General features: G+C 37.8%; 1 protein-coding gene across 5 annotated transcripts; it reads left to right on the forward strand.

Moving 5' to 3' along the window:
• Positions 1-1,455: 1,455 nt before the first annotated feature.
• On the forward strand, positions 1,456-25,194 carry hccsb (holocytochrome c synthase b). 5 transcript variants are annotated; one of them, XM_008438259.3, is made up of 8 exons: positions 1,456-1,587; positions 15,557-15,674; positions 15,775-15,822; positions 15,939-16,066; positions 18,498-18,646; positions 21,746-21,865; positions 24,226-24,312; positions 24,558-25,194. In XM_008438259.3, exons 2-8 carry the CDS (start codon positions 15,569-15,571, stop codon positions 24,754-24,756), a joined length of 837 nt encoding a protein of 278 aa, XP_008436481.1. In that variant the 5' UTR covers positions 1,456-1,587; positions 15,557-15,568; the 3' UTR covers positions 24,757-25,194. The 5 variants fall into 5 exon arrangements, with proteins under 5 accessions (XP_008436481.1, XP_008436482.1, XP_081457570.1 ...); XM_008438260.3 differs by having other exon boundaries at positions 15,954-16,066; XM_017301996.2 differs by having other exon boundaries at positions 1,569-1,700.

Genomic DNA, 25,194 nt, shown 5'->3' on the forward strand with positions numbered 1-25,194 from the left:
GATGTTCCTGTACACTATGCCCGCCACTTGGTTATGTCGTTCCATGTATGCTTTCCCTGCCAGCATCTTATATATATATATATATATATATATATATATATATATATATATATATATATATATATATATATATATAAATATATACGTTATTCAGCCGATGATTTCTAGCTTCAGAGATTCAGCAGCTGAGATCCGATGTGAGATTCTTCCGTGCTGCAGTGAATCCGTCTCTCTTTATAGATTCTCCCTCTTCTTCCTCACATCGTGTCTTTAGGAAACCTTCAAAACAAAAACGGAAGATTTAGGATGCATCTTACTTTTGACAGAGTGAAAGAATTACATATAAATAATAGACTTTACCACCTGTGTAAACTTTGCTGGTGAATATTATATATTATAACACATTATATAAGTTTTATAATATGTGTTACATTGTTTCATTTATAATGTAGGCTCTTGTGTCAGATAATCTAAGTCAATGTTAGAGAATATATATATATATATATATATATATATATATATATATATATATATATATATATATATATATATATATATATTTTTTTTTTTTTGGGGATTTACGGAATCTCAGTTATCCTTCATAGCGGCTGAACCCGTATTACACCAAACACTGTAGCTAATATTAGCTGGTATCTCGCCGGTGGACATAAATACAGTAAAGTAATATTCTAATCACAATATATACACAATAATATATTGTGTATATATATTATTGGTAAATATGGACATATACACAATAATATGTCCATATTTGTGGACATATTATTGTCCACAATAAAAGAGAACATTTCCACAGAAATGTTCTCTGTGGAGCCTTCACATCAATAGTCCATCGATCCGAACAACAATATCCTTCAGTACTGAGGCATCTTCTGCTGTTTTGATTGAGCAAAGTAGGAGGGTATACCGCTCCAAGATGGCCGCCGTATTTCCTGCGCCGGAGCAGCCAATGTGGAGTCTACTCTTATATTATGTCTATGCTTCCGACCCCACTATGGTACAAGAGTGTACAGAAAATGGATGGATGGATGGTTGTTTAGGATCTAGAGTTCTTTAAAATGAGTGCAAAAACAATGTTTATATTTTTGTTTGGTGTAATTTGGAATTAATTCAGATATCTAAAAATTTAATTTTGACTAGTCATAATTACGTTCGAGAGGGTTAGGGTTACGATGATGATTTTAAATCGTAATTGCAGCTATATACTACGTCAAATGACAGCTCAGGCGACGTCATTAGAAATAGATAGGAATTTAGGCTTGTCTAAATGCATTTTGATATATCTTGAATTATTATTCTTACTAGTCAGAATGTAAAAGCAGATATCTTAAATTACCATTGCGGATAGTCAAAATGTAGTTTTGTCAAGTCAAAATGAATCTTAGATATCTCTAGAATGTAATATGGACAGTTAGACAAAACCGAATTTATGTTAAAACGGCCTGCCATATCCTGCCACACTTCGTCAGCTTTGGCGTGATGATGCAAAGAACTTACGTTCGTAGTTGCACAAGTGGACCACTGTCTCACGGTGACATTGGAGGAAAGCAGTCATCGTTTGCACAGGTTAGTCTTTGCTTTAACAGTTTATTAATCTCTTTCAACATTATCTGGTCAGAGACAAACCACAGGAAGGGATTTTACTGAAAACTTTACCACTGCGATCTATTTATTATTCTGTAAGTTTTTCTTCTCTCTACCTAACGTTAACATAGCTGCTAGTAGCTTAGCTAGCGTTAAATGGCCGTGCTTTAGTCATGCTTTTGTAACTCGTTAGATGGCGAAAACAAGAATCTCGGGTTATGACGTTTTTGCTGTTCGTTCTGATTAAAGGCTTAATAATAACCACAGAGATTTAGAGCTCGGAAGTAGTTCTATGCTATTTTACCCAGATGTAGTAAAGTCGGTCAATTCGCCCTTCCTCTCTCAATGTCTCAAACGAACCGGTGTTAAACATAGAATGGACATTTCTGTAACCGCGGCAAGTTGAACAGAAGACCGCGTGATTACTTTAATGAAGCGTCCTTTAAATAAGAATGGTCTCCATGTGTTAGCAGTCCTTAAGGACATTACAACAGTGTTTCTCAACCTGTTTCAGCCCAGCGCCCCCACCAAAGAATGTATAGGTTACTTTGCACTGACAATTATTTTATCATTAATATTACTATCACTATTGTAGATGTTTTTATTTTTATGCTTGTCTCTGTATTTATCAAAAATAATTTTCCAGAGAACAAAAGAGCCCTGGGAATAGAAAATATTTTCACAGGTGTCTATGAAAAATGTTATAAACATTCAAGTTAAAATCTGTAGGTCTAACAGCAGCCAGTCAGAGTGGAGAATATATTCTTATTCTTTGCCATTTTCTAGTTGTTAAATATTCCACAAATGAGCAGATAAAAGTTGTACAACATGCCAGTTTAAACTTTGAACTATTTGCAAACGACTGAGCTCTGCAACATTAAAACATGGATAGAACTGTAACTACATTAATCATAGCTCTTCTTCTCTTCAGTGTTTCTGTGAGGTTCTGGTGGTGCAGCTCTGTGCTGCCTTCAGGAGAATGGGACATCAGAGTATCATCCATAACATTTCACCCACATGGCATTTACTGTGTAAACCAGAGCTTTCAGTGGAAAAACTAAAGTTCCAGATCCTTTTAATGCCATACAAATATGAGACAGAAACATGGATTATATCTTTATATAGACCTGTCTATTGATTTATAGATTAATAGTTTTACTGGACAGAAATTACAAAGAACAAATCTGGTTCTTAATCAAATCCTAATGAGTCAAATTGAAAGTGTCATGGAGTCAAAAGCCTCATGACATTAACACTGACATGAAAAATGATATTGAAGAAATAAATATATCAAATCTAATTAAAAACATAAAAGTGATCAGTTCTTTACTGTTATGGTCTGTAAGATATATTTATTCTCAGTACTAGATGTGGTCTCAACAAACCCATGGCACTTCAACAATATTATTTTACCTTTTATGTGGAAATAGTGTCTGTTTATTCTTGCCATACAGTCTCTGTATTAATTATTGCTCGAAAGGTCTTGCCATACCAGTTTATTCCTCTGTATTTACTTTAGTTTCTTAGTTTATTCTTGCATTTTGTTCTTCATTCATTTATTTGATTAGTTTTATCCTCTCTTGGTTTATTGCTATGTCCACTTTAGTTTCTTTCCTGTTGCTACATTTATTTTATCGTTTATTGACCATCAGTAATCTTCACTCATCACCTGCTGCGCCTCCTAATAATCATGTGTTTCACATCATGTGTTGATTTTTCACTGTTCAGCGTCAGATTCTCTGTTTTTATGCTCCGTTTTATGTCCCGTTTCTCCTGTTTCAGAGTTTTGCGCTATGTGAACGTCTTTTTTTAAAAAATTTTTTATAGCCCCCTAAGTTGCAGGGCGGTCAGGAAACGTATCGATGGGGAAAAGGCAGACTGACATAAACCTTTTAAAACAACGGAAACAATTTCTGCATTCTGATTATTGAAATTTAAAAGTGCTGTGTTGTTCTATCACCCCGGTTTCATACCGGACCACTTACAGCACCGTGTTAACACTATAAAATGAAGGCTCTCTATCGTGGTATCACCCATGGAGGGATTTGTTTATTTCTTTATTTAAATGGGTTCATTTTTCAGAGGGATACACAGTGAGGGTATCATGATTTTAGCTGCCAGTAGCAGGAGAACGGAGCTGCGGCAAGAAGCTAACAGAAGCTACAAACACTGAATAGAAGAAGAGCTGCCATCGATACAGTTGCAGCCAAGTATGATTTAATGTTACACAATACAGTTTTACCAAGTTGCTCAAAGTCTAAACTGGTGTTATGGATTTAAAGTGTAAAGTTTACCTTTGACCAAACGCCCCCCAAAGGCATCCCAGCGCCCCCTGCCGTCCTCTGAACGCCCCCTGGGGGGTCAAAGTATGACTTATAAAAATAACAGAAATATTCTCCTGACTTCATACAAAAAATGTATATGTTAATTTGTGGTAGAAAAACAGTTTCACTCCTTCACCGAACAATCAGATCAACTACAGCAGCTTGTTAGTCACAGCAGGAGGCTTATTGACAAGGAGGGTCTCAGCAACACAAATGAATAAATAAACAGTAGATCTACCATTCACATGACCTTAGATCTGTAACATTAATAATTTAGCAAAAAGTAAATTAATCTAATTCTTAGGCTCCAACAACAAATTTATTTGTATTATACTGGCAACACAGAGCACCAGCAGGGGTTCAGTCTTCTCTCCACTGCCACTTTCAAAATGGCGCCGACGTAAGCAGGACTCGGCGTATATGATATGTATTCACGCTCATTGTCCCATCAGCGATTTCTCAGGTCTCTCACTGGGACATATCTCTTCCATTTTGTTAATGTTGTAGCATTTTTTTAAGTTGTAAATGTGCTTTGTTGTTGTGTTTTTGTAATTGTGCCATGTTAATAATTTTGTTGAAGTGGTTTGCACTTCAGGGCCATCGTACACAGGTGTCATGAAATAATTTAAACTGTCAAACTCAGTGGGACTTGTATGTGGTTTGTCCACAGACCCTGACCTCTGATTGGCTGCTCCTCACAGGAAGCCATGACAAATCAACTACAGATAATGGATTGAGCACAGCCAGAATACACATTCCAGAACATTACAATTGTAGTTGTCGTTATGTGGATTTGGAAGAGACTGCAAAGAAACAAACACTATTTTACTTGATACACTTTTATTTTTTTCTTTTATATTTTTAAGCAGTTTGTTTGAAGGGTAGTCTTACTTTTTTTTCTGGGCAATATTTGGTCCACCTTCCTCACCACTGGGCCGTGGTAATGCATCATTAGGTTCTTGCCAATGTCCAATAAACCTGAAGAAGAGGAATGAAGGGATTTATGACTCTTTGAAAGGACCCGAATCTTCAAAGGCTGCTGTACTCCAGATCTTCAGAGTTCACTTCATACAGCAAGGCAAGCGGAAGCACTTGAAGACAAATATTCAAATGTATTGACGGCAATGCAATTTACTACATCTGAACCAGATTGGTGGATGTTGCTTTTGAGTCTATATTTCACACTTTTAAAAAGTAGGTGTAAGCTGGCACGCAAAGATTTGAAGTCATTGTGGTGAGCAGCAGGCATAGATACAAGGACAAAAGTCATTGCTTGTCAAATATTTGAAACATTTAAAGAATACAAAATAAAAATAATAAAAAACTGGATTACAAGTCTCCTCTTCCAATACCGATTTTGAGCTGCAGGATACGAATAATTCCCGTTCACTTTATGGTACCTTACTGTCTTCATGCTCTGCATAAATGTGTCTATTTTGCCCAGAAATTTTGATGCAGATTATATCAGCTGCATTTCCCACAAATTTGCAGGAAAAGATGCCTGCTTCGATTAGATGAATACCGCCGGACTACCAGCAATAGTTACACAATTAAACCAAAAAGAAAAACATCATGACTAAACATAAATATTGGGCCATGTTACTTGAACGATTCTAAACGATTATTTTCAAGTGTTCTATAGCAGGGTGATAAACTGGTGACCCGCCATCAGGGCCGGCCCAAGCCTCCAAGGGGCCCTAAGTGAAATGTGGTTTTGGGGCCCTCTAGTTCTGGTAACAATGTGGACCGGCTGCAATCAGCAGTCTGATCATTAGATCATTCACAGACCTGCTATAAACTTACTGCATCTCTGGCTGTGTTGTTTACATTATCTACATGCATAATATAGGATACATTTATTGGCCAACTGATTTATTGACCAGTTGATTTCTGGGCGCCGATTTCCTTAATTTTGGGGGATCGTGATTGGCCGATACTTACATGTGAAGCTGATCTTATCCCCTAATCTTGTCTACATCAGCAAAGGTTTATAAATCAGCCTCTGTCCTCTTCTGCTCTGCAGTGAGAGGTTTGACTGACAGACCAATCAGGTCAGGTCTGAACGTTTACAGGTAACAATATTCACCACACTGTTGCCAACAGTGACTTTCTTGCTATATTTAGCAAAATTTCAGACAAAAATATTTATATCAGCCAAAATCAAAATCAGCAGGTCAGGCTTTTTAAAGATCGGTAACCAGGGATCGGCTAGAAAACTGCAATCGGTGCAGCCCTATACACATATTCATGACATTCTGTGATTAAATAAATTTCTCTTAAGCGTTACTCCAATAGCTAAAAATGTCATTGATACCAGGTGAGTCTTTCTCCTCTGAGAATGTGGACCGGTACCGGACTGATTCTGAGCTTTCAAATGATTTTAACAGAAGTTTCACATAACTTAGAAGTTGATGTAAAATAATGTTTGTTTTAGCCACAAAATGATTATAACCAGCAGCAAACGACAAATTCCCAACTACAGCATAGAGCAGCTGATTGATGTAGCAGCTGTGTAGCCTGACGAAAAAACATTTTACTAGACAATGTCAAACATTGAGAAGTTTTAATTATTATTAAACGTTATCAAACTCGGCGTTTTGAAGCCAGAAATATACAGAGCCACGTAGGAGAATCAACTCATTTAAAGTTTAAACTCAGTTTCACACAAACACAAAGACCCTAGCATAAATGTTTGGCTGTTGAACTGGACCGTTCCAGGTCGCTATCAAGCTAATTTTCTATTAGCAGCTTTATAAATCTTTTACATTACATTACCAAGGCACATTAAAACAAACCTTTATCTTGGCTTTTTTCTGTTTTTACTCTTTCTTCTCTCCCTCCCTGAAAGAAGTTTTTGAGACATTGTTTTGCTAACTTAACTTCTGATGAAAGCTTTGGACGTTTGGCTGCTCTGCTCATTGCAGCTTTTATTACCGGCGAAGCATGCAGTACCTGCCGCGGCCACCAGGGGGCCCCCAGGAGCAATATTTTTTTTTCTTTTTATCCATAAAATAATTTCTACATACATTGTCAAATATATGTTATTGTAAAAATCACTTTATAGTGAAATTGTGTGTTTTTGATATTATAATGACATAGAAATTATTACAAAAAAATAAAATAAAAAAATCGGCTCCACTCAGGGGCCCCTTAGTGGCCCTGGGGCCCTAAGCGGTCGCTTAGTTTGCTTATGCCTTGGGCCGGCTCTGCCCGCCGTACTTTACTAGCAGTCAGCTCCTTAAAATCTTACATTTAAATGTTTAACAATTTAAAAAATCTTTTAATTTATGTATACTGAAACCATTAAATTAAATTTAGCAGCATTGTTCATCTCAATAAACAAATGTTACATTTACGTATCTGGTCAGTGTTAAAATATTAGCCTATCCATATAGGCTAATATAATAAAAATAATAAAAAACTGGTCCCTGAAGCCGCTGACTTAATTTGGATTAAACAGAAGTGCAAATAATTGATATTCATTTTAATTGTATTTTTTGATTAGTTGTTTTTTAGATTTGTGGGTTTAAATAGCTTTTCACTGGCGATATGTTCCGTAACATACCCAGTAATATTTTTGCCTTTATTGTCAACTTAACGTCTCTTAATACAAAAACACTGTGAACCGCTGGTGGACCGCCTTGGCACCCTGACCACCGGGCTTAGCAAGATTTATAGGGGAAACCCTGTTATAGATTATTCTTACTAGAGGTGTGCCGATTGACCGGCCACCTATCATAATCGCCCAAATTTTGTGAAAAAATTTATGATCAGTGATTGCCGATCATCAAAACCGATCTCCTCTGCCTCCTCTTGTGTTCTGCAGAATTATTCACCTCAGTCAAAAACAGCCAATCAGAGCCGTGCTCATTGCAGCACGGCACGGCTAGCCCTTGTTGTTGCGCAACACCTCCCCCCCCTTCTCTCTCTCTCTACTTCCTCTTCTCAGAGGAGGGAGATGTGCAGCCAGCTCTCCATCTAACGGGTGAATTGAGTTTCCTAAATCTGATGGGATTTTACCCTGTTCAGAACTGAGTAAACTCTGTTTAAGCTGGCATGGAGAAAGACTAGCCTGGTTTCTAACGACCTCCCCCTCCAGATGTCCCACCTTCTTCACCCTGTGAATTAGCCAGATTGAGCAGCCTGCAATCAACTAGCTTCACAGCTTCACCTGTTAACGGTCGCTCTTTCTCTTTTTTACAACTTGCACTTGTTACTGAACCAGGTTGGTTTTAGTGACTCGGGCGAGTCCCAAGGGTGTTGTTTTAGTTTTGGCTAAAAGCAACCTATAAAACATTTCTACTTTTTCCTCCCAGAATCAAACTTCTGACCATCAAAGAACTTTAAGGTGACTCATTAATTGAATGTCCACAACATCTTTTAGATTTTCTTAATGCTAATTATTTTATTAGTAAGGCAATTTTGCAAGGGTCAGTACAGCTTAATTCAGTAGCAGAAATAATCAAATAAGTAAAATCCATAATCTAACCTATCTTTCCCTAATGCTGACACTGAGAACTAAAAGAGGGAAACTTTGAGAGAGACGGACAGAGTTTGGCATTTTGAACCCCAGAACTGGCCTGATGATGAAGAAGGTGTTGCAGCAGCAGGAGGTTCCCAGTACAGGAAGAGTACTGACTTAGAGCAGCAGGACTCGGGCCTCAGGGTAACTTCCTCATGCGTGTAGCGGTCCTCAGCTTCTTGTCTTGCGGCTCTGTAGCTCCCTTCTCCTCGTCTCACGATCTTCCTGGTCCCACGGAAGGAACACACCAGTTCTTCCTCTTTGCCTTTGTCTTTATCTTCATCTTTGCCTTGGTCTTTGTCTTTGGGGGTCTAAACCCAGCTGTTGAGAGAAGTGCGATTTGAAGCCACATGTTGCGGGGCTAACGGGTTGGTCCCCATGTGCAGAACAGTCTCCGGTTCTGTGGCCCCGGCTCTTCTTCAGCTGCAGAGTTCTTTGTCCATCTCCGTCTTGGCTCCAAGCTGCCTGAAGGATCCAACCAAAGATTCCTCTTTTGCACCCACCTTATAAAGGGTTTATCCACCTTTTGGTGCGTTTACATTGGCTAGCTTTGTTGCTGTGCCTCTCATTGGCTGACTACTTGGACAGATGATCTCATCTCCATCACCCTGGAGACCTTATGACCGGATCTCTGTTCTAATGTCCCCAAGTTGCTCAACAGTTCCTCCTACCTCTGTTTCCTGCCCAACCTTTTCTTAGGCAAGTTGAAGTTTAGCAATAAGGCCTTGGTCACCTCCGCTCTCCTATCAGTTCCTCTTTTCCCCTGACCTTTCACCTACCATCTACCTCCAACACAACATCAGTGACCTTTAATTACAGTTACAACATTTTACACCTTTTCAAGTTCAATGTCAAAATCACATTTATAACCTTTTAGTTTCTCTGATTTAACATTCATTTATAATGTTATAATAACCATAACTTATTAGTTACTCTTATTATAATCATAATGTGAGTTATTACAGACATTTCTGAAAAGAAACCAAGAATATCCATTATTCTAATTATCTGATACCAAGTTACAGTTACTTGTTTTACCTTTAAGTACTTCCACAAGTGTAAGAGTAAGTGTAAATATTCTTATAATCAAATCAACATCAACCACTGGTTAAACCAATATTAATTATTGGCATAATTATAAGTCATTATTTTAAGTATTTCACTCTGGGTTTTATCCAATCTCTCAAAATGTTTAGATTTTATTCTTTAAAAACCTTTAATGCTTTAAAATAAGGAATGGTCTGAATTATTTTTAGGCTGATGCAAGAAAGAAACTTCCTCTTTATTAAGGAAATGAGCTCTTCCTGTTCCATGACTCTCTTTCTGCCTGACTTTGATTTTTTATGATTAAATAGAAAAAAGTAGAATTAAAGCAAAGTTTGCAGGACACAATAACAACACACACAACCAGATTCATTTTATTACCGTCTGACTCTACTGTTGGGTCTTGATGTCACCTGTGTAATTAATTTTAAGGTAATTTTATTTATTATTACTATTAAACTAAAATCTCTAGCATGGGGAAGTGGGATGAGCTCGACTTTTCTCGACACCGTGCTCTCAGGAAGTTTTGATTTAGTAACTCAGGATTCTTTATTTTGACTCGTATATAATTTAGGCTAAGAGCCTAACTGCTAAATATTATTTTACTGACTGCTGTGGAATACCACAGCAGTCTAATTTAGACAAGTATTTTGCATGTTTGTCTAAATTAGGTGAATTTATTACCAGATAATTTCTTAATTATGCCAGATCACAAAATAACATTTATACATAATGCAAAAAATAAACAGCCAATCCAGGCAATGATCGGCAGTGATTGGCTCTCATATGGGTGATCGGAACCGGCAGCAAAAAACCTGATTGGAGCATTTCTAATTCTTACCATTAATCAAGTAATCAAATAAAAAATTGGGTAAAATACTGGTAAATTCTACCATAACAGCAGTATAAATATTGGATGTCAATATTTATACTGCTAAATCTGGACATTATCATAAATCAATAAATTGCCCCAAATTTTCATATTTGCACATCAATAACAGTTTTCTGTAGTTTCGAAAATTAACTAGAAACAATAACAGCTCTATTTTTAAGTTAAACTGGACAAAATTATACAAAAATATGAAATGATATTCAATTTAATAATAAAGCAGCAAGTTCACAAAGACACATAAAAATGTCTATAAACACCAGTTTTTAATTTCTGTATTCATCTTCAGTCAATGGATGAACTCTGACTCTCACAGCCATTTACAGGTTTTGTGTCAATGTTAGTGATGGGTTTTGACTCTTTCGTCATACATGAAAACAGAAATGACAGCTGTACTGACACCCATTTGTTGTGCCCAAGATGGTGGTAAATTAAATTTTTTGGTTTGTCTGTAAAACAACACTTATGCGAAGCATCTACAGCTCAGTAGCCTGCCATGTTCAGTCTATCCACTCGCCTATATAAATACACCCGCCACTCTCTTCTCCACCGTTCGATTTGAACCCGACACCAGGAAGGAGCTCTGGGAGGAGAATGGCTGCTGTACTCCAGGCATTGTGCCAGTCATTTTAAGTATTTAAAATCGAGGTACTCGGCTTATTGGTCTACTGAAAACACGCTAAAAATCTGGACATTATCATAAATCAATAAATTGCCCCTTGACCAAACTTGAAAATCGGATGCTAATGCTGCTAGCACATACGAACAACTCGGAGGCAGAAGTCACAGCGTTGCGCTACATAATCAGTCTGCTAAATAATAAAACTTAATTTAACAAACCTTTGAGGCAGGTAATTTACTCCGAGGAATTTTAGTTATCAAGGTACTCGGCTCATTCGAGGAATTTTTACAAACCTAAACAAAACTGAACACTAACAACCAAAGACAAACATTATGGAGCCAAAGGGATATTAGTGATAAAACAAATGGAAAACACTTGTTTTCCATTTTGTGCTGCATACTTTACCAGTGGAGTGGAATGATTCCCAAAAGACAGCTTTATACAGCAGGATTTTACTCAGTGTATTATAAGCCTGGCAGGTCACCAGGCTTTTTTCGCGCCCCACTCCCCAAGTAAAGCCTAGTTATTTATTGATAAATAATAAATTTATTTTCAATAAACCAGAAATCCATGCATCTCAGCATTTTACCAGCAGAGCAGAATCTTTCCTGAAAGATGTTTTTATAGTTAATGCATTGAACAGGGCATGAAACTGGCACCATACTGCTGGTGGCCATCTCACGCGCTGCTGCGTTCCTCTGAAGTTTACCTCGGTGCAGATCACGCCACAGCTCTCACTCAAACTAGACAATTTTGAAGGTCTTTTAGCAGAAAAGCTTCAAAATAAGAATCAGAGTCAAGTTTAAAAACACAGCGCTTCTTTGCTTGCCAAGCTCAACGTGAACGGCAGTTATAACCTGTAGCCTGGCATTTAGAAGTGCACGTTGAGCATTTATTGAGAATGATACATCTTTGTGAACAAAAAATTATGTGTGGTGTGTGCTGTTCCATTTTTTTAACTTTAAGAGGCTTTGTTTGTCCACAGTCTTAAAAAAAAAAAAAGACACAGGTAAGAATCTCTTATCAATCGTAATCTCCATCAGCTGTGGTTTGAAATGAGCGTTTGAATTGGGGACCATTTTTCTAAGATGTCATTTATCTGTAGTTTTGCTGTAATTTGTTCCATGTGGTCATGCCGTTACATTTTACACACAATGGCCAACATCATGTTTGGCCAGCGTCTGGCTCTTTAGTATTTACACTTAGCCAATAACTGATAACATAGCTGGAAATAAGACTAGTGAACAAAAAGGTAAGACTTTGACATAATAAACACTCTAAAACAAAAGCAGTTGACCTTTTTAAAAGGCATAAAACTTTAAAGTGACATGCTGCCTTAAATATGTCAACATAAACTGGTGGTGTGGTAATCGGTCGATCTCAGTGAAAAAGTCTGACTGGTGTTGCTGATCACAAAAACCGATCAGCAGTATCTTATACTTCACAATCTGCAGAGGTCCCGCGTACAGTGGACCTACCCGTTTCCTCCACACCGCACAAGCACCGGGCAATAAATCCTCAGCGACATCATATGGGAATTTGCGTTTTAAGACAGACAAGGGTTTTACATACGTTTTAAACTTTGTCTCTTCTTAGGACAGCTAATCTGTGGGGGAAAAAATCAAGCTCTTCTGCCTCCTCTGTGTTCTGCAGAATTACTCAGCTTGGTCAAAACCAAGCTATCAGAAGCAACACAAAACAATCAGGCACTTTTGATTTAGTAACTGTAACCGGCATTTGACTAGAAATGAATGTTTCACTTTTTACTTGACATTATTTAGGCAGTGTTGGGAGATTTATTTGACTTTGTTCGGCTGTGAGAGTCTTGCTGTTGAATATCGTATTACTGATCTCAGGTTTTTCAGTTGTTTTTGACTGGATACTTGTTGTATTGTGCCTGCATGTTTTTTGCATGTTTTTTGTCTAAACTAGGTGATTTTATTACCAGATTATTTTTCCATTTTGCCAGGTCACATAATAATGTTTGTATCTAAAGTGAAAAATTTGCAGCCAATCCAGGTGATCAGTATTGGTGACCGGTGACCTGATCAGAAAATCCCTAAAATAAACCATATCTCAAATAAACATTTATTTAAATAAAGTGAATTACTACAAAAACAATGTCTCTAAAATTGATCAGGAAGTTTAAATAAATAAAAAGTGAAAATATTAATTTCACAAGTTCAAAATAGAAAATGCTCTTGCACAAGTTAAATTAAAAGCACATTAATTTATACAACTAATGTACAATTATGGATATTATTAACTCTTATATTCATGGTGAGGCTTAGAATGAAACCAGTAAGGATCAGCATTACTCTAACCCAGTCTACAACTTGACAGAAATTATTAGTAGAAGAAGTTTATTTCATTAACTCTTCTGTCAAACACAGACATAATATTTCTGTGCAATCAAAGTACGAATGCCCTTGGTGATCGCATCATACTTATCTGGAAGACGCACATCAGAAAAGTAGCTGCAGCTCCAAGGGGCAAATGAGCCGAAAACAACCCCGTCTTCAACTGGGGTGGAGGGTTGGTCTTCAAGTGCCGTCATTCACGTGATCGTTTCAGCCCTTATGTTTTGTGAGCAAATATTCATGTTTCATCAAAAACTTTGCAATGGATTTGAGTCCCAATGGTTTCTTGAAAGGTGACTTGTTGCTGCCATCTTTATATTGTGTCAAAGCAAAGATTGCATCTTAGATGATATGCTGTTTTTCAACTGGCAGAACTTTCAACACTTTTTAAGCAGAGTATTGTCTTCCTCTGAAACCTTAAAGAAGTTCCAACCTACAGTTGCCATGTTCTCTGTTGACTGACAAGCTGAGCTGCATTCATAAAGTGTTGGACGTTCCCCGTTGGGGTCATTCAGACCTTTTTATGTTTATATTTCCATTGTTTGCATGCAACACCCTGGGTTACTTGATATGTTATTTTTTTACTTGTAGTGTTATTAAAATTATGATGGTTGTTTTCTGACTTGAGAAAATGTTAAAATGATTTATTTCCAGTCCCACAGTTGTTTTCTACAATTATTCTGATGCCACTTGACCTCCATGCAGTCAGTAGTTGGGGTGATTGATACCCACACCACTGAATATGTTATTGCTGCTATTTGATATATTGGACAGAATGATGCCTTGATATTGGGCCAATAATTATCGGCCGATAATTACTTAATACTTGCTCAGTCTGGTCTTTAAACCAGCTTTAAAGCTTTAGGGCCTTGATAATTTGCACCTCACACAGTTTACAAGCTTACTATTGATCACTAGAGCCACCTTGGCTTGAGCCATCAGAGGTAATGGGTTGGAAGAAGTGTGACTGCCTGTTCATACTTAAATTTAGGCTAGTATCCTCTAATTAGCTTTAATTCCTCTTATGTACAGACATTAAATGTTTTAGATGTGAAGTATTTAATCCTTTTTGTCTACAGTTTGTGAAGGCTGAGCTGCAGATCTATCTTTAGTCTATACAAAAACACAGCGACCCTAATCTGTATTTGCAACTAAGCTAATGCTGCACGCTGGTCTGTAGGGCTACAGCAGGGGTGATGGATTACAGTTGACTGGCTCCTCATCAGTCATAAGCTTAAGTGTAGTAAAGTTCACAATTAAATTGTTTTTAAGAACTCTGAAACAAACCAATTAGCTTTAGTGAGTAAAACCTAAGCCTGAAATCAGAACATGCCTTGAGAACCTTTTGTAACAGTCACTTGTGAAAATAGGTTGTGTTCATGGGATAAACGTGTATAAAAACTTTTTCCTGTACCAGTGTTCCTACGGGGTCTAAAAAGTAACATCACAATTTTAAGCCTTAAAACTTAGAAATGTACTTATTGTTAGTCTTAAAGTTATTATTATTATAAACCCTAGTGCAATTCTCAGAAGTGGAGTACATATTTTTTTGTATTTGACACAGAACACTGTTCGACAGACTTGAATGCCTCTATGCTGTCATTTCAAGCTCCATTCCTCATGATACTGTCAGGTTAAAGGTTTTGAAAAGGGGAAATTATGCAAATTACTAATCACATCACATTTCACAACAGTTATTAAAGTATTAATATGTGTTTGATTTGACATTAATGGAGAATATATGCTGTTTATCTTGTGAAAAGAATAACATACATTTAACAGACAGTTGTACTGAACTCTGACATAATCTAAGAAATGAACAGTGACGAGTCCATTTGGTTTGTATTTGAAGGAGTTTTACACAACACCCAACCAACCAACCATGTGAGGTCACATTGTCTTATAGCTATTATATCTAAAGGTTTCAATACCCCTTGAACTTTTCTATTTTGTCACATTACAACCACAAACTTTAATAATAATGATAGATCAGAGATGCAGCCAACAGGCTCATGGCGACTCTGGACCAGATGCAGAGATCCACAGCTCAGGTTTGGTTATTTGTTCACAGAACAAATACTAGTCATCACTACACAAATGGAAGAGTGGGTAGAGTAGCTCAGATAAGATAAGATTGGAGACCCTTGCTTTATGGTGGTTTTCAATGGATGCTTTGTATTTTCCATCAAGCGATAGGTCAAGATGGGATCGGGTGTGTCCTCTGATGGTGCGCTGACTGTCCGAGCAGAGGCCATAGAGGCCATTCCTCCGCAAGGCTGTCCTATGCACCAAGTCCAGTCTACCAAAGGTTGATATTATCATGACCTTCCACATATTTTAATATAGCTTGCCATAGATGTAATCAATGATATTTTGTTTATAATGTTAATTGAATTTTATTTTCTCAGCATCACCACCTTCAGGATGTCCCATGCATCAAGCTCAGCCTATCAAAGGTAACTAGTTTAATTTTAAGGTCAGAACACATTGCTTTAGTTTTTTTGGTAACTACATTTAGCTAAAATGTGAGAGCTATGGTTCTTATCTTTCAAACTTTTCTCATCTTTGACAGCATCTTCTCTTTCAGAGGTCCCGATAAAAGGTGCAGGTCCAGCCCATCAGGACCGAGCCTACGAGTTTGTGGAGTGTCCCATGAGAGCTGCAGAACCCAAGAATAGTGACATTGACCCAGCGAATATGGTACCTACATGAACAGTGTACAGGCAGCAGGCTGTGTTTGAAAAGTATTTTGTGAAAAAATCTAAGTGAAAGTTTAGGTCTTTTGATTTACATTTGCTCCTTTGCTAAACTGGGAATCAATTGAATGTTTACATAAGTGAACAAAAATCGGTTTAAGATTCAAACTGGGATTCCTGTTGGCACTTTTCACTGTGTGGTAAGCCCACTCTGACATGACTACTGTGATGAACATCCTCTTCAGTTAAGCAAAGTATAATGGGTAGAAATTATTTGAATGAATGAGTTGCTCTTAATCTCGCGTGTCCACATACATACATGAACAAAATTGTTGTTCATGTTAATGACCGAAAGTTCATAATGATCACTAACATAATTTGAAACAGACAAAAGCTATGATAAATAGAAATTGTATGAAAATGAACTAATAAAAATCATCTGTACCTACACTGTATTGCCAAAAGAATGGGTCGCTCTCAGTGAATTTCAGCATGGATCTGTGATAGGATGCCACCTGTGCAACAAATCCAGTCATGAAATTTCCTCTCTCCTAAATATTCCAGTCAACCATCAGCTGTTTTATAAGAACATGAAAGACAGCAACTCAGCCACAAAGTGGTAGGCCAAGTAAACTGACGGTCAGCTGAAGCGCATAGTGCGAAGAGGTCACCAACTTTCTGCAGTCAATCACTACAGACCTTCAAATCCCATGTGGCCTTCAGATTAGCTCAAGAACAGCAGACAGAGAGCTTCATGGGATGGTGAAGTTTCCATGGTGATGTATGTAAGGCATACAGCACTGGGTGATGCAGGGGTGTAAAGTCGCCGCCACTCTAGAGCAGTGGAGGCTCATTCTCTGGAGTGATTTATGCTTCTCCATCTGGCAATCTGATGGACAAGTCTGGGTTTGGCGGTTGCCAGGACAACAGTACTTGTCTGACTGCAAGTTGGATTATGGTGTGATTGTGATTATGGGGACACCCTGTCTATCTCATTATCTGCACTAAAATGATCATAATCTATTAACAGCTACTCAAGAAAAACTTGAAGGGACTGACAAATGACCTTACAGCACCTCTAGACCCATACAACATAGTGATATTCAGTACATGGGAATATTACCGGGCTGCACAGTGGCGCAGTTGGTAGAGCTGTTGCCTTGCAGCAAGAAGGTTCTGGGTTCGATTCCCAGCCTGGGGTCTTTCTGCATGGAGTCTCCATGTTCTCCCTGTGCATGGTGGGTTTTCTCCAGGTACTCCGGTTTCCTCCCACAGTCCAGAAACATGACTGTCAGGTTAATTGGTTTCTCTAAATTGTCCTCACATGTGAGTGTGTGTGTGCATGGTTGTGTGTCCTGTGTGTCTCTGTGTTGCCCTGTGACAGACTGGCGACCTGTCCAGGGTGACCCCGCCTCTCGCCCGGCACGCCAGCTGGAGATGGGCACCAGCACCTCCTGACCCCACTGAGGGACAAGGATGTTAGAACATAGATGGATGGATGGATGTACTGTTGAAAAGGCCATTTATTTTAGTAAATTAAGTCAAACACGTTTTATAGATTAATAACATGACTGATGTTTTCAAACATTTGTTTCTGTTTGACTTTCCACTTGCAGCAAATAAAAACCAACAGCTGAGATTAGAATATTACATCAGGCCAATACAATATTTTTAATACAGAAGCATAATGAAAACGGTTCAATACCCACTTAAAGATTATTTTGAAAAGATCATTTTAATCTGACAAAGAAGCCTCACCAGCCTATTTTAATTTTGTTGAATATGATAATAAATGTAACTTAAGTCCTACAATGAAGTCTGCAGGACCCATCATCGTCCAGACCCCAGAGAAAGCTGGCCGTTTTGAAACAAACATCGGATCTTCTTTTAGATCCGATGTTTGTTTCGCTGACTCTTACATTTGAAGCTGTATATGAGCTTCATTATGTTGAATCCCACTGTGAACTGTCAACCCTATATGTGTGGTGAGTTTCAGAATCTCACCATTTGCAAATAGTGCCTCTAAATCCCTTTTGAGTGATTTCAATATTGCACCAAAATTGCATATATTTGTCAACCATCAAACTGTAACTATAACTTCCATCAGGAAAGTCATTTCAGCCAAATTGTTGCGACTTCACACCAGAGCTGAATTTAACATGACAGCTTAATTTTCAAGACTTGCCTAGTCTAGTGCCTACACCTGGGAAATGTTTGGCATTCCAATAAAACATCACGACACGGAGCAGCCCAGATCTGGATGCTGCTCGCAGCTTTGATTGTTGTAAACTTCTAAACTGTCTCTGATTACGTTACTATTCAAATCCAGATTATTGTTACTCTGCAAGTAATCTGTTTTAATCTGTTTCAGTTGGCCATTGAGTTTTGACTGTAAAGAAGTTATGAAGTGGTTTAACTTTTTCATCTCTGTACAGATGCCTCCTCCAAACCAAACGCCAGCTCCAGGTCAGCCCTTCAAACTGTCCGTCTCCAGAGAGGAGTCAAACATTCCACGTCACGGTGCAGAAAAGAACTGGGTCTACCCATCAGAACAGATGTTCTGGAACGCCATGCTGCGGAAGGGGTACATGACGCTTTTTATTCAGGACTCTACACCTGTTTTCTAGATAGTTTTAAATCTACAGATGCTCTTAGTTGACTTTGGCAAAGTTGTTTTTTGTTTGAGACTCATCTAGGAATGGAGTTAATTAGCTGGCTATGATCAATAACATGAGTATATTATTTTGTATTGGGATTTTACTCTTTTTTTCTGAGTGATGGTTAAACCAGACGTGATTGTGTGTAAGTAGCTGCAGAGCCAGAAGTAAATGTGACCCCGTCGTGTTGTGACATTTTTCTCAAGATCAAACATTGATTTCATTTACTGCAGGCGGCATACAAACATAATTATTCCTTCATCTGACATCATCAGTTTCTTTGCATTCAGGACACCTTTTAGTTATGAACTACACAAATCTGGCCTCAATATTGGAGCGCTAAGCAGAAAATAAACTATTGCTCAAATAAAGGTATCAAAAACTTGTGGGAGACGCAGCAAATGGTGCTCTGGTCAGATGATTTTCTGAAAAACATTACAGACCTGATCTATTAAAAGTTTGTGTATAAAAACAACTAAAAACTTGGATTTCATGTTCAAACCTGATCTAAAACAATATACAAAAAGGATTGCATACCAAAATGAAAATCACAGGTGCAGAAACATGAATATGGAAAACATGCTGATCATCAGAAAGTAACTAATCATGGGAGGAGGACATGCAAATGTAATGACTTACCTCCCTGAATACAATGCAGTAAAGCTGAACCAGAGTGCTGAACCTGTTGCTTTTATATTTGACACTCTTGAAAAGTAGGTGCAAACTGGAGCGCAGTGGTCACTACGGCGAGGAGGGGCTATATTTACAGTAAATGACATGTCATAGCTTGTAAAAATGTTCTAGAAATCTCTTCTTGCATTGCTGATTTTGAGCTGCAGGACTACAGGATAAGAACATCACTGATAATAATAATAACATAATAATAACATCATACAGGACACTCAGCTTGATGCTCTGCAGGAGTCCAGAAAAGGTATATTAATACAAAAAACATCATGACTAAACCTAGTGTGCCAATAATAATATTAGTATACAATGTTGTAATGCCCAACATGACTTTTTATTTTATTTTTTATAGAAATTTATTTTACACCAAAGTACAAAATACATGGTGTGGTATATTGCGTTAATAAAAACGCAGAAATAGAAACAAAGTATTGTTTTTTAAAAAGAATATTATTAACAGTGTGTGTGAGAGTGTATGAGCAATGATGGTGATATGAATGACATTATCAGAATGTGGAGCCATTGAAAAAAAACCAAGTAATAATGACAATAATAATAAGTCAAATTATGAATAAGTATAAGTGAGGAGCTTATAAAATCTATTACACAAATGTTATTTTTCCATTAAAATGTGTTCATTGAGTACATTTTTCCAGTGTATAAGACTGATGATGTTTCCAATTTCATAAGAACGATCTTAGCAATGGTTAAAGCTATGAGTAGTTGTTTAGTATTTGGAACATCATAAATAATGTTGGTCATCCGTCCGTCCGTCCGTCCAGGTAACGGTTTGGTTTTTATTTATTGAGATTGTTCCAAAGTGATGTGTATATTGGTAATATTATTGAATTTCCATTTATTGATTGTTGAAGAGGTATGAAATTAAGATTAAACAGTTCTGACAACCTAGGAGGTTATTTAATCTCAGGATATGTAATATGACTTGAGCTCATGGTTTGGATCGGCTCCCATTTTAAATGATTTAAAAGGAGAACTGCAGATTTATTCCAATTTGAGGAATTAGATGTTTTTGACAATTCTTCTGATTGTTTGTCATTGAAGAATATGGATCCTGTAGTAGTAACAGGACATTGTCAGCAAATAAACAAATGTTATGTTCTGTTGAATTAATTGGAATACATTTTCTAAGAGATTTTTGACGAGTTGCTGCTGCAAGGGGTTAAAAAACTGGAAAACGAGATGGAGAGAGTGGACATCTGTGTCCTGTGCCTCTAAGATGAAGACCTTTGAGGTTTGCATTGTTGGTAGTAACAGTTGCTCTCGGTGATGTGTAGAATAACTTAATCCAGTTAATAAAATAATCTCCAAATCTAAATATTTTTAATATTGAACAGACCAATTCACTTTATCAAACTCTTTTTCAGCATCTTAAGTTACAATGGCTGAATCTTGTGTTAAATACATTAAGTTCAACAATATCTGTATATTCTATGAGGAGCGTAACCAGCATAATGTCTTTCTAATCATTTCTCCTCCAACATTTTCCGTGTAGCGAGCCAGTGGCTCACACTAACTCCTGCTTTAACTAGGCCAGTCTGTACCACTGCTGCTCCTCTAATCAGTTGCGCAGTCAATCTTTAGTCGTGTGCATATTTTTGTGCACTTTTTTTCCTTTACACAATTTACCAGTCCTTATTTGGAATCTTTGTAGATCAGGGCCTTGGCTGGTACAAAAGATGTTCAGTGTAAAACATGGAGGTTTCAGAATTTTTGATATTAGTTTCTTTGTTGCTCCTCTCTCAACCAGAATTTAAAGTTCCCTTTAAACACAAGTCTCTACTTTTTTGTTGTTCCTGTTTTGTCCAAGCTTGTCCATTCATTTCCTTTTACTTTGGATTTCTGCCCATCAAGAACACCATTAAAAGTGAAATGTAATGACTTCCTCAAATGAAGTTGCTGGATTCCTACTTAAAGCAGGAGTGGAGAGCCATTGTCCAGCTGTCTTCACACAGTTTGGGTTCCACATGCATCAACATTGTCATACGTGTATTCATCATTAAATGAGATCATTTAATGATGAATACACGTATGACTTCTCAGATTTAACAAAACAGATTTTGCTTTAAAAATCTCTTGGATTTTTTTATTATTTACAATTGCAGAACTTCCACATTTTCTAGAATTTGGGTTTTCAATCCTGGGTAAAAACCATGCATGCATTTTTTTTTTGCTTTCTAGAATAAGCACTTATTTTTTCACTTTTCAACTTACTTTTAATAAAATGCATTTCATTTTCTGCTGCGGTCTTTTGTTTTAATGTTTGTGTTGTAGATGGTAACCTAATGACTTGGGACTTTTGATTTGATATGACCTTGTAGATGGCGCTGGCGGGATGATGACCTCGCTCCCCACGACATGACCAACATTATTAAAATCCACAATCAGAACAATGAGCAGGCCTGGCAGGAGATCCTTAAGTGGGAAGCCCTGCATGCACGGTAAGCGTTGGTCATTCAGTACCGAAGAGTTCTGAAGGTTCTGTTCTGGTTGTGTTTTTTTGATAACTGTGGAGCCTCTGGAGATGATGATGCAAGGGAGGATTTTAAATAAAATCAAGAAAATTATGGACAACCCTACTCAACCTCTTCATGAGGTTGTCTTAAAAAAACAGTGTCTTTAGTCAGACGCTTCCGCAAATTGGCTGTAATACAGACTGCTACAGGAAATCTTTCCTGCCAGCAGCAATTACAATCTACAATAACATTAAGAATTTTGAATTAATGAGGCTTGGGCCTCTCCTCGGGCTGCCACCTTATCGTGGTGGAGGGGTTTGAGTGTCCCAATGATCCTAGGAGCTATGCTGTCTGGGGCTTTATGCCCCTGATAGGGTCACCCAAGGCAGACAGGTCCTAGGTGAGGAACCAGACTAAGTGCAGCCTGAAGATCCTTTATGATGAGAAGCAACATTGGATTTAGCGTCCCCTCGCCTGGATGCGGATCACCAGGGCCCCACTCTGGAGCCAGGCACGGAGCCAGATGGGGCACGATGGCGAGCGCCTGGTGGCCGGGATTTTACCCACGGAGCCCAGCTGGGCTCGGCCCGAAGAGGAGACATGGAAGGAGTCAAAGCGGTTGGCTATTGTTAGGAAGCTATTTAATTCTTTAAACAGCTTTTTCAATCATTTTGCTGATGAATGGGAGGTTGGAGATCAGCCTGTAATTCTGCAGTAGTGATTTGTCCAGATTGTTCTTTTTTATCAGTGGTTTGATAACTGCTGTTTTCAAAGCCTGGGGGAAAAAAACACCTGAAGAGAGCGATGAGTTACTATTTGGATCAGATCATTAATGACATGACAGGCAGGACTTTCTTAAAGAAATGTGTGGGTAGGACATCCAGACAGCAGGAACTTGAGCTTCACTGACTTATAATTTCTTCTAGGGTTTTATAATTAAGTAGCTGAAACTGGGTCATTTTTCCTGTATTTGTTTTTCTTGGGCACAACATTGGTACTGGCTTTAGAGTGGATGTGCAGATTAATCCTCAGATTTTTTGAATTTACTCTGAAAAGAAGCTGGAAAACTTGTTGCAGGCATTAGATTGAAGTTCAGGTGGCAACGTCATAGGAGGGTTTGTCAGCCTGTAAACTGTCGCAAATAAAGTTGAAGCTTTGTTAATGTTTTTGTTTATGACATCTGCAAAGAAAGCCACTCTTGCATGTTTTAGTGTTGAGTGATAGTTAGGTAATCTTTCTTTATAGATTTCATTTTAAACATGAAGTTGAGTTTGATGCCATCTCCGTTCAGCCCTACGGCAGAGTTATCTGGCAGATTGAACTGTTTGTGCATTTCTCCATGGAAATTTCTTCCTACCAGACACAACCTTCACTTTAATGGGGACAATGTAATCAATGATATCTGAAAGTTTAGACTGGAAATCATCTACCAACTTATCTACATCATTACAGCTTAAGGGCGAGGAAGAGGAGTAGATTTGATTAAATGTTTCTGCTGTGATTTTTGTGAAAGTACGTCTTGTGACAGTAGCTGTTTGTCCAAGTGGGTTAACTGATAAAGAACTTTCAAAGATAACAGGAAGTGATCTGACAGGGCGATATCAGTTACAGAGACATTGGAAATATTCACACCCTTACTGATAACCAGGTCCAGTGTGTGTCCATGAGTGTGTGTTGCTTGTTTGACATGTTGTGTTAAACCAAAACTCTAATATATTAATGAGCTTTTTTGCTCCTGTCTTGGCGGTTGTCAACATGAATGTTGAGTTTGTAAACCTTTACAATTATTAAACAATCATAATCAATGCATATGAGAGATAGTAGCTCATTCAAGCCCGTAAAGAAATGTTTCACCTATGTTGGAGTTTTGTATAAAGTTAGTGTCAAAGTTCATTTGTGACCTTTAACCTCAATTCCCGGATACTCAAAAGACATGAAATGACCCAAAGAAATTTTACTACAGTTCATGGTATTCTTAAATATTGAAGCCACGCCTCCTCCTTTCTTATGTTTTCTATTCTCACTTAAAAAATTGTAGTTAGGAGGCACTGATGAAATTAGTACGATTGGTTCATTATTGTCATTCAGCCATTTTCTGTCAGAAATAAAACATCAATATTATGCTCAGTGATGAAATCATTAATTAATAGAGCTTTAGCACAGAGAGAACTGGTATTTAAAAGAGCCAGTTTAAGTGACTTGGAGGATGAAAGATAGTCGAACCTCGGATTCAGGAAGAGCAGTGTGGTTTAATTTCCCTTTGGGATCAATAAAATAATATTGAGTTTGAATTGTATCTTGAGATTCAAACGATGAGCGGTTTGTTTCTGGTCTTGTTCTCACAGTGAGTGTCCATGTGGGCCCACACTGAAGAGGTTTGGTGGGAAGGCCAAAGAGTTCTCTCCCAGAGCCCGCGTCCGCCACTGGATGGGGTAAGAGCTACGTTGCTCTGATTCAGCTTCATTTTTGTTTGTTTTTTTAGGTTTGTCTACATTCAGTACATTATCAGTGGGTGTCTGTAGCTTATTTTATGACAACTTATTTATGACTGTTTGATAAAAACCTATCGTGATAAATGATGCCATAATGGCTAATAATCCCCCTTAATTCATTCTACAGATCCTAAATGTTTCAGTCTGCTGCATTTACATGATTTTAACTGAATGTGTTCTCATAGCTATGAACTGCCTTTTGACCGCCATGACTGGATCATTGACCGCTGTGGGAAGGAGGTGCGCTACGTCATCGACTACTATGATGGAGAACTGAACCGTGAAAACTATCAGTTCTCCATCCTAGATGTGCGTCCCGCCTTTGACTCATTAAATGCTGTGTGGGATCGCATGAAGGTGGCCTGGTGGCGTTGGACCTCCTAAGATTCACATGAATGTCATAGTCACATTTTAACATGCAAAGACTGTTGAGGGATGTTTGTAGAGAATTGTGAGCCCTGAAAAGAACATGATGTAGTGAGAAATGGTAAGATTACTAATTATTTTCAGATGTAATGTACAAGACTGTTTGCTCATCGACTTTCCTTCTCTGGAGTTGATCTTAGTTGAGTGTTTGTCCCGCAGGTCAGGATTAAAGCACAGGACTGGGGCAATGAGTGGAAATCATCATATCTATAACCTGAACATTCTGAGTGATGAAGTGAAATTATATGGAACAGTTCTGCACCATTCAGTTTTATTTATCTTCTTTGATTGGTTTAGATGTGAGGAACTGTTTAGTTTTCTTACTCGTTGGCTGTTTCTGTACTGATTGTCTGTTGTACTGGTTCAGTCAAATCAATAAAGCTGGTTCTGATCTGC

The sequence above is a fragment of the Poecilia reticulata genome, chromosome 20 (assembly GCF_904066995.2).
Source record: "Poecilia reticulata chromosome 20, P_reticulata-male-v2, whole genome shotgun sequence".
Lineage (NCBI taxonomy): Eukaryota > Metazoa > Chordata > Actinopteri > Cyprinodontiformes > Poeciliidae > Poecilia > Poecilia reticulata.

Coding starts and splice junctions, on each gene's coding strand:
- hccsb (XM_008438259.3), top strand. CDS start 15,569: ATGGGATCGGGTGTGTCCTCTGATGGTGCGCTGACTGTCCGAGCAGAG. Junction 15,823..15,938: donor TCAAGCTCAGCCTATCAAAG/GTAACTAGTTTA, acceptor CATCTTTGACAG/CATCTTCTCTTTCAGAGGTC. Junction 16,067..18,497: donor ACATTGACCCAGCGAATATG/GTACCTACATGA, acceptor ATCTCTGTACAG/ATGCCTCCTCCAAACCAAAC.